This window comes from Tursiops truncatus, chromosome 10 (genome assembly GCF_011762595.2).
Source record: "Tursiops truncatus isolate mTurTru1 chromosome 10, mTurTru1.mat.Y, whole genome shotgun sequence".
NCBI lineage: Eukaryota > Metazoa > Chordata > Mammalia > Artiodactyla > Delphinidae > Tursiops > Tursiops truncatus.
In genome coordinates this window covers 40,307,113-40,325,500 of record NC_047043.1, presented here as the reverse complement: position 1 = coordinate 40,325,500, position 18,388 = coordinate 40,307,113, and the positions used below count along the sequence as shown (strand labels likewise).

Here is an 18,388-nt window from a genome sequence, read left to right as displayed (position 1 = left end):
AACGCAGAGTTTCTCTCTTTGGATTAGAGAAAACGGATTTTTACACATCGCGTTTGCTTAAAGCGAGGCCGACCCCGGCCTGGTGAGGCCCTCCCCTTGGACTCCGCCCTAACCACGCCTGCGCACGCCTACCCTACAGCCGCCGAGTCTCTGCGGGTGCTCGGCCACGCCTCCTCGGCCGCACCGCCTCCTTTCCCCGCCCCAAGCCCGCAGTCTATAAAATCCGGAGCGGCGGATCGAGCTGGGGAGCGGCGAGCGGTTGGGAGCACTGGGCATGCTCGGCGGCGCAGGTTTTGGTCACAAGTAGGAAGGAGGTAGTGCAGGACACCGGCAAAGAGAAGCGGGAGCCACCGCTGCGCCGGGGCTGTGGGCACCGCCGCCGCCGCCTCGCAGCAGGAACGGGGCGGGAGCCGGAGCGGGCGAGGGGCCAGGCCGTCGGGCAGAGGGCCGTCCAGCCGGGCCCCCCGGTCCGCAGCCTCCGTCCGCGCGGTACACCCAGCCCCTGGGTCGGTCCCCCGGGGGGCGAGGAACTCGCGCGGGGGAGCCGGAGCTGACCGGACCCTTCCTCCGCCGGCTGCGGCCCGAGGGCGCCCCCTCGGGGCTGAGCCGCCGCCGCCTTCCGCGGGGAGCTGAGTGTCCGGCCCGCGCCGCGCGCCGGGAGCCCGGAGCGGCCGCCGCCGGCCCAGAGGGCGAGGAGAGGGGGCGGCCATGGGGCTACTGTCCCAGGGCTCGCCACTGAGCTGGGAGGAGACCCAGCGCCACGCCGACCACGTGCGGCTGCACGGGATCCTCCAGTTCCTGCACATCTACCACGCCGTCAAGGACCGGCACAAGGACGTGCTCAAGTGGGGCGACGAGGTGAGCGCCCGGCCCCCGCCGCTCCGCGCCCCTTTGTTCGGCGAGGCCCCTGCGCCCTCGATCCGCGCCCTGCGCTGCCCTGAGGGTCCCCGCCGCGCCCCCGAGGGTCCCCGCCGAGCCCGCGGGCGTCCAGCGCTGTCCAGGGCCGTGCTCCGAGCCTTTGGCCGGACTTCTCTCTCCCATTCATTCATTCGAGGTTCGTTTCCATTCAGCAAGTGCGGAGTAGGCGCTCGGAGGGCGTGAGCGTGCAAAAGTGTGACACTGGGTGCCTGGAGGAGTTTTCAGGCTGGGGTGTCTGCCCACCGCCTATCGACCCACGGTCCCGTCTCAAAATGCCATTAACGTGAAAGGGACTAAAGTTGTCCTAGAAGGCCGGTTGCTGTTAGGAATCAGGTCTTCAGGATTTCGCTTCCGCCCCACCTTTTCCTGGTGCCTTTTAAACCTCCAGCTTCTCCTCATCAACCACCCCCCCGACCACCACTTTATAGATATAAATTTAAAAAATCATGGCTTGGTTTAATTCTAACTGGGAACTCTGAGAGCTTCAAAATTAGGATCTGTTAGTGTCTTTCCATGGCCCAGATCTAGTATATAAACTTTCCGAATCTGTGCTTCCACATGTGTGCTGCTTCGAAGTGAAATGCCTCTAGATTCTCAATATTGAACCATTGTTTATTGGAATGATTTGGAAAGCACTGCCTCCTGTTAGTTTTAAAGTCTTTTCTGCCAAAGCGTTTTATGCCTTTCCTTCCTGTTTTTTTAAAAAAGACGTGTATATACAGTTCAAATAATCAAATGACTTCTGGAAAGGTTCGTTTATATTTTTCGTGTTTTTACCTTTTGCCTTCCATGGCTTGCTCAGGTGTAAATAATTTATCTCCTTGTCAGTGTTATCACTCTTCACCTAAGTGTCAAGGTGCTGCTACACCAGTGCCGAATCTCTCTCCTTGCAAAAAGTTAGTTTTTCTATGATTGGAAAATAATTCTGCCTGTCATTTGAAGGAATTGTGCTCTTGTAAGCTAGAAAAGTATCATGACTAGTAATTCACATTTCTACTGTAAGTGGTTTGCCATACTTTATTGGACAGAAGAGGGGTACAGTATGTTTGGTGATGATTCTTCAGTTTTAGACTAAAACTCTTTTTTTTTTTTTTACAGCATCCGACATTTTATATATTCGTGTATTGTGTTTATTTTATGATCTATCCTCTGTTCCCTCTAGATGTTTTTTTCTCTCCCACACCTCCCTTTCCCTTTTTTCCACTAACAAACCCATGTCCTTTGGAATGGGGAGTTTACTGTTTAACAGAAACCATGGAGTAGAAAAGTTATCTTAGATTTAAAAAATAACCCACTGATTATTTATTATTACTTTAAATTCTGCTTCAGTCATGTCTGGGTAGAGTGTAAGATTTTCAAAAAGAATAAAATTCCTGCCTGCCAGTATTGACAGTCCTCTTGGAAATAAGCAGTATGACCCAAGGGGAAGAATTGAGATTGTGAAGACTTCCCCCGTGGTTAAGAAAAAAGCCCCACTCTTCCTACTCCTGGAATAGGACTTCATTGAAAGCTTGGTCTCCCCCAGTTTGATTCTGTAAATCAAACAGGGGCTAACTCTCCGTTGTGGTACCTCTGCATCTCTGGACAGCGATGTGACTTGGGTGGGGGAGCGGGGGTTGTCTCACACCTAAGCATTTGCTGATGCTTCTGTTCCTCCAGCATCATGTAAAGGTAATCACTCTTATGTTACAGAAAATTACTTTTCAAACTGGAGATCATGATCCATTAGTGGGTTGAGAAATAAATTTAGAAGATTTTAGAAGTCTGAAATTCGTTGTTTCTTTACAGCATCTGACATTTTGACCCTTGAAAAACTAGAGTCTGAACTGCTCAGGTTTACTTATACGAGGTTTTTTTGTCGGATAGTGAATACAACCTGATCCACGGTTGGCTGAATCCACAGATGCTGAATGGAAGGCCAACTATGGGACTTGAGCCTCTGCGGATTTTGGTGTCTCTGGCGGGTCCTGGCACCAGTCCCTTGTGGATACCGAGGGACTACTGTGTATTATTTGTGTATTGTGTGTATTTTATGATCTCTCCTCTCCCCCTAGATTTTTTTCTCCCCGAGACTTTAAAAATGGAAATGGGGTAGGATGAAGAGTATTGGTTTATCACACGTAGTGAGAATATTATGTCAAACTTGAGTTATTTGAGAGTGTGTGTAGGGGTGGTATATTGGGTGCATGTAAATTATTTCTTACTGTGGTTGCAGTTATGGGGTTTGAAAGTCAGAGTCCCACATTTATCATGGCAGGCCTCCCTGACGAGGTGAGCCTCTGAGAAAGAGCAGGCCGTTAACACTCTTAGCATTGATCCTTGCGCATAGTGGGAACTCCCTGTCACGTCTACTGAGTAAAAGTCTGCAGGCAGAATCAGCCTGCAAGTGAGCTTGTTTGGATGCAGAAGCCTAGGGAACAACCAAGAATCAGGCTGGGCCGATAAAAGTGGAGAAGGGTGTGGTGGGTGCCGTGGCCCTGGAGATGAAGGATGGCCCCACCAGACAGAAAAGGGTGTTTGGGACGTGATATGTTGGGCTGGGTCAGCGTGATATCAAAATACTGCTCTTTGTGGAAGTTTTGATGTTGTGCTTACAGGACCATGGACTCGGATTAAAAAAGGAAAAAAAGCAGCCTAAACCTATCATTGTAGATCTGGTTGGAAGGAGAGCCTGCCACTTTGGAAATGCTTGGCGCTAGGACAGTATTTGTCTCTGGTGGTATTTATCAGGAAGAACTTGGATTTGGAGTTGCACTTGTGTTGTATTCCAAGGCTTGCCAACCACCTTGGTGGTTGTGAACCTCAGTTTCCTCCTTTGGAAAATGAGAGGGTTGTTCCTCTTTGAAACTCGCCTGGGATCATCTTTAGACTGCTGAGTGAAGAGAAGGCTGCCACCAGTCACTGTGGTAAAAATGGTTGTATTGTACAAGTGTGTGTCTGCTGGCTTTTTGGAATTCAGAAGTATTTTCCTGTGAGAACCTTAGAAACAGGCAGATTCCCAGGTCAGCTTACAAATGCGAGTTTCGCCTTTAGTGTGGCTGGTCCCAACCCATTGATCATGCTGTTACTGTGGGTAGTCGAAGTTCTAACTCCCAGGTACTGGGAAGATATTTCATGCTGCCCCAGATGGGGGTGAGGGGGAGGTGAGATGGGTGTTCCTGGGGGCCCTGATGCCTGCTAAGCGTTCTTTTATGCAAAAAAGTAAGCACTTCTCTCTTCACAGCCCACACACAACTTTTTAGGTACAGATTTTGTAAGTTGGAGTATGCACATTAAAAGACAAACCTAGGAAGTTTATAAACACTGCAAATGTGGCAGTAAATTCGACTCTTGAATGCTTCCTAATATCCCTCTAGTGTCAGCTACCTGCCAGGCTCTTCAGCTACTCAGTGGCAGAGGCATATAAGAATTGAAATCTGTCTGACTTCACGGTCTACTTCTTAAATACATTACACCAGGTTTTGGAATATTTACAATGTATGAGATTTCATCAAATCTTTTTACAGAGTTCAAACTCTCCAGGTTACAGATGTGTCAGAAAAACATTTTAAAGGAAACATCTTTTCTGATTTTTCTTTTTTGCCTTTCAAAGGCAAGAAGGTCAATTGTACTCTAATGAGCAGATAAATCTATGAGAACTTTGAGAGAAATATACATCTTTAATATTTATAAGTGTGTTATTATCATGTGTAAAACCAATAAGAACTGAGATGGGATTTATAAAGGGCTGGCATATCATTCATAGTTAGAACTTCAAATTACCTATGTAGGTTAAGAATGCTTACATGACTAATTAGAAAATGCATAGCTTGTTAATCAGTAAGCTTATGATCCTATAGCAAAAATAACATCCTGAGCTATAAATCTAGAATGGACAAAAGCATAGTCATTTGAGTCTAATTGAAGGTTCTGTGTAGCTTTGGACGAAGTGCTTATCTCAGTTTTGTCATCTGTAAAATGGGGAGAGTAATACCTTCCTTATACAGTTAGTAAGATTAAATGAGATAATGTTGTTGGAATGGTTTACAAGTAAGTGCCTAGTCTTTTAAGTAAGACTCATAAATGTTCACTTGGGAATGTTTAAATACCCAGGATATCTCATTTAAAATATATCATTTAAATAGCCATGGTTATTGGGGAATGAGGCATTCCATGTTTGCCGGTTTTTAACTGAAATTTGCCCATTCAGATATAATTGTATTCCATTAGCTTAGTAATTGTTTATGGTATTTCTAAACTGCATTTCAGAATCTAAATTGTGTTTTTAAAATGCATTATTTGACAATGACTTCTTAGAATAAGGTACTGAGCAAAAATTACTCTGAGAATTCATGAAGATTCCATAGGTCATTGTGTGCTCTCTGCACACGAAGCACAGTTGCTGCATCTTTCTGTCTCTTGCTGTCACTGTGGGCATCAGTTTATCCGCATTTACTGATGTGTCTAAAGCACGGTGGTGAAATCGAGGAAAAAGAGTAAAATATGGTTAGAGCTTTCTGGTGATTTTCTTTTTTTTTCAAAATTATCTTTTATAACCAAGAGGTTCATTTTTGAAGGTTAGGGAACCAGAAAACTGACTGTGTGTACAGTTGAGCTTTAAATAACATGGATTCGAGCTGCACTTGTCCACTTATACATGGATTTTTTTTCAATAAATAACGTAATAGAGTACCACATGATCCAGACCATAAAATTTATATGCAGATATTTGGCTGTGGGGAGAGTCAGCATCCCTAACCCTCTCATTGTTCAAGGGTCAACTGTGTATTAGGAATTGAGGCTAAGAATTTAAGCTTGGCTTAAATGTGAGCTTGACTATCACTTCTGGTGTCCATCTCAGTTTGGAATTTTTTCCCCCTGTTCATTTCGTGTTATATGGTTTTATGTGGGCTTTCTTTTTAAACCAATTTCATTGAATTATGATTTACATACAATAATATGCACCCATTTTAAACATAGAGCTCAATGACTTCTAACAAGTGTATACAACCAGATATCTGCAACCACAGTCAAAACAAAGAAATAGGAAACATCTGTATACATATAACATTTCCATCACCTCCAGATGTTCCCTTGTGCCCTTTGCAGACGTGTGAGACACACAGCACCCCAGGTGATTGTGATGCTTCAGGCACCATCTTTGGGAAGCTGCCCTAGAGAATTAGGGTCGTTATTTATATGAAGAGAAGGGAAGAGAAGGGAAGGATTCCAGGCAAGTGAACAGTGTAATAAAGGCAGAAAGGTGAGAAATAGCATTGGTGTGTGAGCGTTCTGTGTCTGGTGGTGGTGTCAGTGCGGTGAACAGGTAGGATTAGTTTGTAGAGGTCTTTGGATACGTAGAGGTTTTGATGTACTTTAAATATGGCGAAAACACAATGGGAGGAAAATGTTTATTCCTTCTGCACACGTGGCTCCCCTAAGAACATGTTTCTGGACTCCTGAACAAGTTACTGTGACCCCACCACATCACTGTTGAATTCTTCTTTGTGAAGAGGAATGTCCAGGATATCACTTCTAAAGGTACCACTTCTAGGAATGTCTAGCAGTGGTGTTAGCAAATGTACTAACTAGAACTCTGTAGCTTCATTTTGAAGGAGAAACCTAGGTAATGTTCAGTGTAAGGCCCCATATCTTGAGAAAAGATGTCAGAATATTATCTGAGCCTCTAACATAGAATTTGTGTTTCTGTCTAGGAAATCTTTCATTATCTAAGGTTTTCTCCTGTATTTTCCTCTAGAAGTTTTATGGTCTTAGGTTTACATTTAGGTCTATGATCCTTTTGGAGTTCACTTTTGTATATGATGCAGGGTATGGATTTTTGGGTTTGGTTGCTTTTGCACAGTGCCCCAGCACCACTTGTTGAAAAGACTATCCTTTCTCCACCGCCGAAGGCCCTTGCACATTTGTCTGATATCAGTTGCCTATGTGTGGTTTCATTTCTGGACTCTTTGTACTGTTCCATTGCTCTATTTGTTCTTATGCCAATACCACACTTTTTATTGCTATAATTTATAATAAACTGTGAGATCAGGTAGTCTTACCTCTCCAACTTTGCTCTTTTTCAACTCATTTTGACTCTTTTAGGTCCTTTGAATTTACACATGAATTTTAGAACATCTTGGCAGTTTCTACCCAAAACAAACCCTAGCGGGATGTTGACCATGGTTGCGTTGAATCTGTAGATTGTTTGGGGAGAATTGACATCTTAACGATGCTTCCAGCCCATGAACAAGTATATCTCTCCACTTGTTTAATTTCTCTCATCAGTGTTTTGTAGTTTTCAGTCGACAAGTCTTTCATGTCTTTTGTCAGATGTATCACTGAGTGCTTCATATTTTTTTTATTGTAAATGGTATTACTCTTTAAGTTATAATTTCTGATTGTTGTTGCTAATATATTAAAATAAAATTGATTTTGTGTATTTATCTTGTATCCTGCAACCTTACTATACTGCTTTTGAACATAGGGAATACAGTTCTAGTAACTGTTTTAATGTCTTTGCTAATTCTATCATCTCTGTCATTTAAAGTCAGGTTCACTTGACTTTTTCTCTACATTTTGAGTAGGTTTCTCTGCTTCTTTGCATGCCTGGTAGTCTTTGATTGGATGCCAGACATTGTGAATTTTACCTCGTTGGGTGCTTGATATTTGCGTTTTCCTAAACGTATTCTTAAGCTTTGTTCTGGAATATAGTTATTTGGAGATGGTTTGATCCTTTCAGGTCTTGCTTTTACAATTTATTCAGCAGGTCCGGAAGAGTGTCACTTTAGGGCTAATTATTCTCTTCTGCCAAGGCAAGGCCTTCAGGTGTACCTTCCTCAATGCCCTGAACTAGGAGTTATTCCATGCTGGCGGGGGGAAGGCACCCTGTCCCAGCTTTGGGTCCTCACCTCTCACGTGTGGGTTGATTTACTACCGAGTCCTTAAGGGGGGGACCCTCTGCAGATCTCCAGAATTGTCTGTGCAGCTCTCCTCTCTTTGGTACTTGGTCCTGTGACCTCTAAATTACTTGGTTTCCTCAGATACTCAGCTCTATCTCTTCAATTCAGGGAGTCCTTCCCCCCATCAAACCCCCACTCCACCGTGGGCTCTGCTTCACCTCCCTGCCCATGGTCTAGTGCCTCTCGCCAGGCAGGAAGCTGGGGCATTTGCAGGGCTCACTCACTTTAAAATTGTCCCCCCTATCACGGGGATCTCTGCCCTTTGTTATCTGATGTCCAGTGTCTTGAAAATTCTTTTATATATTTTCTCTCTTTCTCTCTTTTTTTTTTCAGGGTGGGGGGTGTGAAATTGATCGCTATTACTCCATCTTGAACAGAAGTGGAAGTCTTTCTACCTTTTCTCTGAGCTCTGCTCTCCTTTGTCTGTAAACTTTGTCCAAAGGCTAGCTACCCTCATGGTTATATCTCCAGCAACCTAGATATAGCCAAGTTTTTTAAGTCAGGATTTTCTTTGCCTTTATGCTGTAATGTTCATCACTTAGTACCACTGTTATCATCCTATGACTGGGTATTTGGTGAAAACACAATTATTTTGAAGTTTGCATACATGTTTAAGAATGGACTAACTTGAAGATGGGAGTGCAGCCGCAAGTCTTCCTCCAAACAGTCGTGTGATCTTAGATACAGAACTTAAATTCTTTGGACCACAATTTCCTCATCTGCAAGAATAATCAAAAAATTCTATCATTTGGTTTTGAATTGCATGCTTTTATATGTATATATAATTTCTAATTGTATCTTTTAACAATTTGACTGTTTCAGAATGCTTTAAATGCCACACAACTTACAAAAATCAGGAAATGTGTACAAGAGACAGTAGAATCCGTTTCCTTATCCCGTCACCTTTTGGGTTTTAGGATTTTTCAAAGAGAACGTACTTTACTGGCTACTGAAAAAGTAATCTAATTACAAACCCATAGATACTAGGTTTCTAAAATCTTTTCCTTAACTTCCTAAGTAAACCTGTTTGAACCCCATAATGTTTCTATTAAAAAAAAATAAAAACAAGATATTATCGCAGACTGTTTCCTTCAGAAAAACTGAGACTTAAGCTTCACTTACATGTGGCAAACACTAAAGGCTTTATTTCCATGATGGATGACTTTTAAGTATTTATTGAGTGACTCCTGTTTATCAAGGACTTCCTGTGGTAGGTCATGGGCTTGAAGAGAGAAACCAAGAAAAGGGAGAAGCTCCCTGCCCTTGAAGAACTCCAGTGGCATGGCAGGGTCAGGGGACAGGCTGGAGAGAGGAGGGGAGGAGTTTACTCTCTGCCTGGAGATCCTGGGAGTCTTAGAGATGGGGGGCGGAGTGGGGGACCTTCTGGGAGGATCTCAAAGGGAGACAGCGCAAGGGAAGGGTGTGTGCAGACGTGCGACTGTGAAGTGCCTGAAGTTGAGGATCACTGCCGTGGTGTGGGACCAGAGCAGGGCAAGGGGAGTGGCTAGAGGCTGAGGCTGTCGAAGGTCCTTTGTTTTTTGGGGGTTTTTTGTTTTTGTAATTAATTTTTTTATATTGGACTATAGTTGATTTACAATATTGTTAGTTTTAGATGTACGACAAATTGATTCAGTTATACATATATCTTTTTTTAGAATTTTTGAATTTTATTTATTTTTTTATACAGCAGGTTCTTATTAGTTATCCATTTTATACATATTAGTGTATATATGTCAAGGTCCTTTGTAATGGACCATGCCAGGAGACGTGGTATTGTCAGTCCAGGAATCGTACCGGGAGACTAATCCTGGGTCTCTTCGGTGGTGGTGGGGAAAACGGGCTGGGAGGGTAACTAGAGGCTGGCAGCTCCCACTGCAGAGGTTACCTCGATGCTGAGGGAGGGGAGAGAGTGTAGCCTGTGGGGATAGTTCCTGGGGAACTGCTTGGATCTTCTGGTTTGGGACCTCCTAGGTGAAGGAGCCCAGTGCTCATACAGTGGAGATGCGGGGTAGACAGTGCAGAGGGAGCTGGAGCAACATCTGAGCTGGCTGTGTGTGTGGCAGGGCAGCCACGGGCCTGAAGATGGGGTTAAAACCAAGGAGGAGAGCGAGATGACTAACCCAGAGAGGAAGCATGGCCATCCCCTCCGAACCCTGGTGATACACACAGAAGGACCTGGACGTGTGTGGGATCTGGAGAAGGACCAGTGGGGGCAGTAGGACTGCCCTGGGGGCAGGAAGGATGTCAGGCTTTCGAGAGGAGTGCAAGGATGGGAACGGAAGTGAAGCCAGAGTTGGCCGGTTAGGGGACTGGAGGCTTTGGCAGCGACCTATCTCGAACATACTAGAACTTGGGAAAAGAGCAAAAATTGGTTTCCAGCCAAAATAAATGGCTCAAAGCCCATGCATGTTTTCACAGCTTGTAGGGTCCTTGAAATCTTGGTTATGATTTTCAGAAAGAAACAGAATTGAATTGGGAAAGCATATGGGAAAGCATTTTGGCTACTTAGTAGCCACGGGGATTGTATATTGAAACTGATCATAAAGGACTGAGTAATTTAGAATGATGACCCTGAATCTCCTCCACTTAAGGGCTGGGTTTCTCAGACATTGTTTCAGATGTTTCAGGAGTTAAGGAAACATAAATAAGCATCAGACTTCTAGCCAAAAGAGCACATCTTTTATAGGTGTCCAGAAAACTTGGTTATCTAGGTTGGTATATTTTTGCAGCATTCATATGGCCACGGCTCTACTCTGTTGGACACTGTTTGGAGAGCTTGCTGTGTTCTTAGATGTTTGTGTCTGTTATGGTCAGGATTTAGTAATTAAACTTATTTCCACAACAAGATTACAAAAGAACCCCCAAACCAGATGTTCCTAATTACATAAATGTTCACACAAACCCACTGTCTTGTCTCCCATCCCCCAGGCCCTTTTTTCAGTCCTTTGGATTTAGTTAACACCTTCCTTTTTTTGTACTGGATGATGATTTAGCAGAGTTAAAACAAACCCTGAAGGCAAGAGCCTCCATGAAAGTTTACATTTTTTAATTTAAAAAGTTTTTTTGCTTGAAAGGATACACTGAGCACTGTAAGCCTCAGAGGAACGTTAAAGAGGTTATTTGGGAGTGCTTCCCTCATTTCCCGCTCAAGCGTTCACGTATTTACGCAAGTCGGGCACTTGGAAGGCATATCGTCCAACACACCATGCGGCAGCAGCCCTGCCTGTGGTCCTCCCTCCATGGCTGTGTGAGTGGTATCCAGGGCTCAGGAGCTGCTGGCCCCAAAACACAGACAGCGAGAACTAGGAAGCAGGCAAAAGCCCTCTGGGTACAGAGTGCATGCACTTTACTCCTGGAAGCCTGTCTCAAGCCTTCACCCGGAGATTGCTCACTTTGTCCACAATTCCTGCAAGCTGGTCATTTCCTTCCACGGTTCAGGATGAACTACAAAAAATCAGTCGAGGCAGCAATCAGAGACCAAGTCGGAGAGCAGCTTGGAAAAGCAGATCTCGACACGGCAGCCGGTGCCTCCCAGGGCCTTGCTCTGTTAAAGAAATGAAATTGCCCCGAGTCTGAAGCCTTAATAAAAAAAGTGGAAGTATGTTTAGTATCTTCTTATTGTAGCAGAAGAGGATGTAATCAATTTTAGAAAGATTTCCACTGATGTATGCATACAATTTAAAAGATCATGTGCTTAGAAGGGGTGAGCTTTAGGTAGCAAGACGACGCATTTGAAAAAAATTCCCTTCCTGGCAATGCAGTGTGTGCTGTCTTATCTTTGAGAGGGAAAGAAAAATGGATGGTTTTATACCACAAGAACTTCTGGAAGAGTTTAATGACAGACATAGTAGTTTAGAGTTGGAAGGGACACTTTGTTAGATTAGGACATGTTCCAAATGTCCATAATTGTAATATTTGTGAGGAGAGAGGGGAAATTAAGACTGCTCTGGCCTGGGTAACCACTTCCACAACTCCACAAGGCACTAGTGTGGGTGGCACTCCTGGGCATGGGAAAAGAGAGGTCCTAGTGTTGGGGGTTAGCCAAGGTTGCTCCGAAGAGGTAGCACGTGACTAGAGCCCATCGGGAGCCAGCTACTTGAGGGGCTGCGGTCAGAGCTTTCCAAGCAGAGAACAGCGGTGCTGTCCAGGCCCTGGAGTGGTTGACTGGCGGAGAAGCAGAAGGAAGGCCTGTGTGGGGGCAGCCTGGGGGGCGGGGCTGGAGTGGAGGGGCGGCACACGTGGTGAGGGTGCTAAGATGTGCTGAGTTTGAGCCATTTGAAAGTGTCCGGGAGGGGGGTGACTTGACCTGTGCCCACTGTCGCAGAGCTGGCGGTGTTCTGCATGAAGTCTTTCCTTTTCCTGAGACCGCGAGTGCCTGAAACAAACACAGCGCGAAACGGTATTTGGGTGAAATAGTACTTCTTTTCCATGAATGACATATTCTGGTATTTATTACTCATTTCAACGTTTTTTGGTAATGTTGATTACAGGCCACCATGGACCCATAAGAACACTTAAAAGACACTGTTCTGCCTCAATACGTGTGTCCCTGCCCGAGAGCTAGAAAATCATCACTAACACGTGAGGATATGTGTACTCAGCTACCACTTTAGGCACTTGACACATTACTTTGTGTGCTCCTCCCCGGTGGCCCCTTGAGGTAGGCGTTATCCTCATTTTATAAAAGAAAAAAACACAGATGTTACTAAGATTCAAACTAGGCTCCAACCCGAGGCGAGGCTGGAGGTGGAAGGGAAAGGCGTAGAGTGTGGGGTGGGGTAACAAGGCAGGTGGGCTGCTTTGATAAAGGTCTCGAGCAACAAGTGCAAGCTTCGGTGTTTTTGGTTACCAGATGATCAGCGGTTCCCTCCTAGTGAAATGCCAGCTACACTTTCAGATCTGAAAAGTCGAGGATGTGTGGTCAATTTCTCGGTCCGCAGGGCAAATGCTAACAGGTTTAGCAATGTGGCTGCGGCCTTTCCAGCTAATCTTCTGCTGGCAGCCTAGCCCTGTGAAAGGGCAGACACGGATGAGCCTCTGTGGGGATGAGGCTGACCTCACTTGATAGCTATGCTGCCAGGCGGACCTTGTCCCGGGCCGCAGGTAGTGGGCCAGCATCAGAGCCCCAAGTCAGGAGCTCTGGTTTAAACTCAAACAGAGATTGTAATCCTTTCCCGTGAATTCCAGGTATGGCCGGAAGGGGTTTGTCTTAGCACGTCTTGCATCCTGCAGACCCTGTCTTCAGCAGGTCAGAATTGCTGTCTTGGTGGGACCTGCCTCAGCATCCAGGCACCCTCAGATGCGGTTATGAAGGAGACTCTCACTGTGGTGGAATGGCATTGCACTTGGAGGTCTGGAATCGCTGTCACCTGCCCCTGGGGGCCCAAGGGCCCCTCTGAGCACAGCAGTGACTTAGGAGTTGCACGTCCTGTTTCGGCACTGGATCTAGGTCTCTTTAGAAAGCATCACCCTCCCTTTGTTGGGTGGGTTAATCTATCACCAGTTCCTAAGAACTAAAGCCCTGAATTTCTTATCTCTCGATGGTGGTCCCTGAATTTGGGCCAACTTCATCTCTAAACACACTTACAGGGACCTAGCTTGCTTTGTCAGTCACCTGCTCCAGGAGTGCCTGGGGCCCTGAGCCAGCCCTGCTGAAGCCCTGAGTTCTCCTTTACCTCGTGGGAGTCCTTCAGGGGCCCTGACCTCTCACTCCCTCACCACCCCCTCCCCACCTAAGCACTGCAGAGCAGTTGGTCCAAGACACCGTCTCTTGTCAGCCGCGCGGTGACCAGGACCCTGTTCTCAGGAAAGAAGCAAAGAATTCACTTGTCCTCAGAACCCAGAAGCTATAGTACTAACCTGCAGGTGTTTTGAGGTAAATAAGAACTATTTATATTTACAGTATTATTTCTTTAGGAGGACGTGTCTTCTGGCTTAGGTTTCTAAGTTGCAGAGTGCCCGTGTTGGTGGCCACAGCAAACATCTCCTTTGGTAACTTCACGTGATGTGCTCTCTTTTTAGAGGTTAATTTGTGGGAGCAGACTGGTTGGGTTCTACTTTGGTTCAGAAATAAGGTAGGAGTGACTTAGCCTGGTCTTTGTAACCATCAGAAAATGAAAACTGACACACGCCTGAAGTGTAGTGGCATGGTTAAAAAAAATCAGCCAGTGTCAATTCAGAGGCCCAGAAAGTAAATGTCTCACACCATTTGTAGGACATGAAAGAGCAGATCGGCATGCAGGGCTTTCCTTTGCACCAGCAGTAATGCATCAGTAAGTGTGTCCAGATATAATTCCGAGAGGTGATTTCTCTCGGGTTTAAGTCCAGTGCTGTCCAGTACAACTTCCTGCAGTAATTGAATTGTTTGCGATATCGTTAGGGACTTGGGAACTGAAATTTTTATTTTACTTTAATTTAATTTTATTTTTTACAAGTTTATTTATTTTATTTTTGGCTGCATTGGGTCTTCGTTGCTGTTTTCTCTAGTTGCAGCAAGCCAGGGGCTACTCTTCATGGCGGTGCACAGGCTTCTCATTGGGTGGCTTCTCTTGTTGCGGAGCTCTAGGTGCGTGGGTTCAGTAGATGTGGCACATGGGCTCAGTAATTGTGGCTCACGGGCTCTAGAGTGCAAGCTCAGTAGTTGTGGCACACGGGCTTAGTTGCTCCACGGCATGTGGGATCTTCCTGGACCAGGGCTCCAACCCGTGTCCCCTGCATTGGCAGGCAGATTCTTAACCACTGCAACACCAGGGAAACCCTACTTTAATTTTAAATCTAAAAAGGTCACACGTGCCTAGTGTCTACCATAAAGGAGAGGGTGTTTTTTTTTCCTTTCCTTTATCGAAAGGTGTCATTGTCCCCTTTATGAGATTCATCACAATTTTCTCTGCTCTCTACTGAATCTTAAAATTTTTCACTGAGGCTTCATATTACTAATCTTGGCATGTGAAGAATTTGTTTTGGGAATGATGCAAGGAAGTTACTTTACGTAATCGTATAGGAAATTCATCATTTTACGCAGTGTTAAAATTGAGATTAAAGAACCTCCTGCTCTGTTAGCTGAAGTCCTGGTCTAGGACACTGGAGGAAGACCAGGCCAGGGCAAGGCCACGTTTATTTTGTGTAAACTTCCCTGACGTGCACCCTGTGTTATTCTGTGGTATGAAATGGCATTTCATAGTGGGGGAAAAGTCAGAATATAGCAGATATTATAAGAATTTGATGTAACTTTATTTTTGGCCTGTGTGTTTCTTTTTTTTTTTTTTTTGAAGTATAGTTGATTTACAATGTTGTGTTTCAGGTGTACAACAAAGTGATTCAGTTATACATACATATATATACACATACATATATGTGTATACACATATATATATTCTTTTTCAGATTCTTTTCCCTTATGGGTTATCACAAAATATTGAGTATAGTTCCCTGATGTAACTTTAGAGTAAACTACGAAAACGTTTCCTTTTGGGGAAAATAGAGCAGTTTAAAATAACATTTCAACAGTTATAGTCTAAAATGTCACCATATACAAAGGGTTCCTGGACCTGTGGTGGTCACCTCAAGTTCACCCACTGTTTCAGGCACAGCTGCTCTTCTGGTCTTGCCACACAGGTCTTCCCTAAATCACTACAAGTGATTTTGAAACCAAGTAGCATCACCGTTGGTTCTAGGACCCCTTTGGGTGCTCCAGGCTTGAGTGTCTTGCTAGATACGGAAATGGGGGCCATCCAACTGGATGGTTGAAAGTGCTCAAAAATACTGGTCATTACTATTTGGCTGTGTGAGGAAACCATCTTCTGGGCAGAAGGCACAGTCACTAGCTTTAAAACAGTTTACAGTCTAGAGGCGGGACTACTGTGACATGGTCTCCAGGGATGGGCCCAGTTTAGTTTATCTGCATCTCTGGGCAGCCAACCAGGTGATTACGCTGCAGTCAGGGTGGTGGTCAGGGGAAGCTCAGGGGTCAGGAGTGGGGGCTGTATTTATGACGACCCTCTCCTTTGCCTGGCCACCCTCCTCCCCCCAGGAAACCTTCTGATACCCCAGGCGGGACCAGACCCTCCTGTTACACGTGCCCCAGACCATTTAGCTCCCTTGAGTTGCTGGCTGTCATTTCAGCCACCTGTGAGCTTGACAGCAGGAGCCACATCCACCTGGCTCTGTGCAGTGCTCCCAGCACCTGCCGACCACAGGACTTTGGGTGAAAGGACAAAGGGTGTGGAGGCAGCAGGACGCTGTGTTTCAGCACTGATGGGTCATCAGCTAGTTAGAGCCTTATCACAAGATGGCTGCAGGCTTGTTCAGGAATCGGTGTAAGGAGAAAACCAGGTCTCTTAGATGCAATGGGTGGTTCCCGCCGAAGTCAAGACTGCTTACTGCTTGGGCCGGTGGAATGGAGGAGCTGGCCCTGAATCCTGAATTGTGAATTCCTTTAGGGTGGCTGCGGACCCCGCCCTGCAGCCCAGTCCTCCTGGGCTGAGTTACCCCGCACCTTCCCCCTCCTCGGCCTGACCACCTGGTTGCAACCCCTTCTCCAGGGTGCAAGGAGGCCAGAGTCTTCATCCCAGTGCCTGGGAAGCAATGTAGGACCTCACTGTCCCACAGGGACGCAGTGATGGGTTCCCTGTCTCCAGAGGTCAGACGCATGATAGGTTAAATACTTCAGAGAAGTGGCCCAGAGACCTTTGTATAACATTGTTTCAAAGGAATTTGAAAATTCCTTTTTTCTAATGTACACAGAAATTGACAGAGGAGCTTTCTCAAAGTACAATCTCCCTAAATAGGGAACTGCCTGTAGCTGCTTCTGAGTCTTATGGAACTAGATTGTTACCAAATTAAGTGCTGTTTTCACCTCAGCGCTGATGACTTGAACTCATCAGTAAGACAAACTCTCTTGCCTGTTCAGGCTGCTGTAACAAATAACACAGACTGGGTGGCTTAAACAACAAACATTTACTTCTCACAGTTCTGGAGGTTGGAAAGTCCATGGTCAGAGGTGCTGGTAGATTTGGTTTCCAAGTGAGGTCCCTCTTCCTGGCTTACAAAGGGCTGCCTTCTCGCTGTGTTCTCACACAGTGGAGAGAAATCATCTTTCTCGTCTCTTCTTATAAGGGCACAAATCGCGTCACAAGGGCCCCACTCTCCTGATCTAATTACCTGCCCCCCCCAAGGCCTCACTTCTAAATACCATCACATTGGGGGTTAAGGGCTTCAACATAAGAATGGTGTGGGGGGCACTAACATTCAGTCCATAACAACAACTAATAAAAATTCATCAAAAGTTTATTTTTGTTGTCATCTAAACCTGCCAGGCTATTTCCCTATGGTTACTAACATTTTTTCCCCCTTTTATATTTCTTAGCTGAAGGGCAAACCTGTCTCTTGAATAGTACTATTTCTGTGATAGGGAGGACTGACTCAGATGCCTTCCACCTGGGACGGTGGGTCTGCAGACCAGAGCCCCCCTCAAAGGGGGGCTGCCCAGCCCCAGCCCCTCTGGACCCAGGCCTCCTGCTGGGCTTCTGCACTTTGGTTTGTTTTTAAGGCTGGGATCTGGATTTACATGTGAAATGTCAGGTAGATAAGGTAGATAGTGGATGTATTGTTGCCTTTCTCTTTTATAATAAGCCAAACAACGTACTTTCTGGGGGCTGGTCTGCCACGTGCCACAAGTTTGCCATCCGTGTCTTGGGGTCGTGTGCGAAGGGTGCTCTCAAGGGTTTGCCTGACTGATCCAGCTCCAGTCTTTTCACCTACCTTTGGATGATGTGTGTCTATATTAACCGTGAATAGGGAGTCACAATCTTCATTATTAATAGCAACTATCATGACTTAACAGCGTGCGATTTCACGGAAAACAAATGCAGGTTCTGTTTGTACTCTGCCCAGAAAAGTCTTACTTTGGTATTTCACTCTTGATTTTTTATCAGAATTCCACCAGGTATTGTTATGAATGCACTAGTGCACCTTGCGTTGTAAATTCTGTATGAGTTCAGAGTGGGGAAGTGGTCTTAAATTATTCCTGAAAAACCAAAACAAAATTGCCAAAACTCCTAAACTAATACCTCTACATTGGTGTATTTGATTTTGATTTAACTGTCCATTAGTGAGGCTCATAGTGGGATGATTAAATAACCTACCAGTGAGGAAGGATAATCTACCTTGATTAGAACGCTCAGGTAACCCCTTTCATAAACTTACAGTAAACCCACCGAGGAAATACGTTGTAAACTGCGACTACTACGTGCAACTGCGATTTACAGAATCCTGGCTTTGAAATACTTCTTTCTCGAAGGACAATTTGTCAGAATGGGCATCCTGACCTTTCTATAAGGTGTTAAGTAGAACGAGGGAAGACGGAATCCCGTAAGAGTCCTTGTACTCCCACAAGGCCACTGTTGGCCATTCTCTCCAGGTTTTTGCATTATGCAAACCTCACTCAGTAAGCACCGTTGTGTAAGCAGATGTGACTCCTCAGGACACTGTCATCCTTTCCAACCTTCACGTTTCCCTACTTTTCCTAAAGG

The 18,388-nt window shown here is 45.3% G+C and overlaps 1 protein-coding gene across 2 annotated transcripts in view; it reads left to right on the top strand.

The window, feature by feature from the left end:
- The first annotated feature begins 254 nt into the window (after positions 1-254).
- The window catches only part of GCLC (glutamate-cysteine ligase catalytic subunit), a 38,745-nt gene continuing 20,611 nt past the window's right edge, over positions 255-18,388 (top strand). For both annotated transcript variants that reach the window (XM_019931432.3, XM_019931431.3), the window contains exon 1: positions 255-858. In XM_019931432.3, the coding sequence (XP_019786991.1) occupies positions 709-858 (150 nt within the window). In that variant the 5' untranslated portion in view covers positions 255-708. The remainder of the gene's footprint in view (positions 859-18,388) is intronic.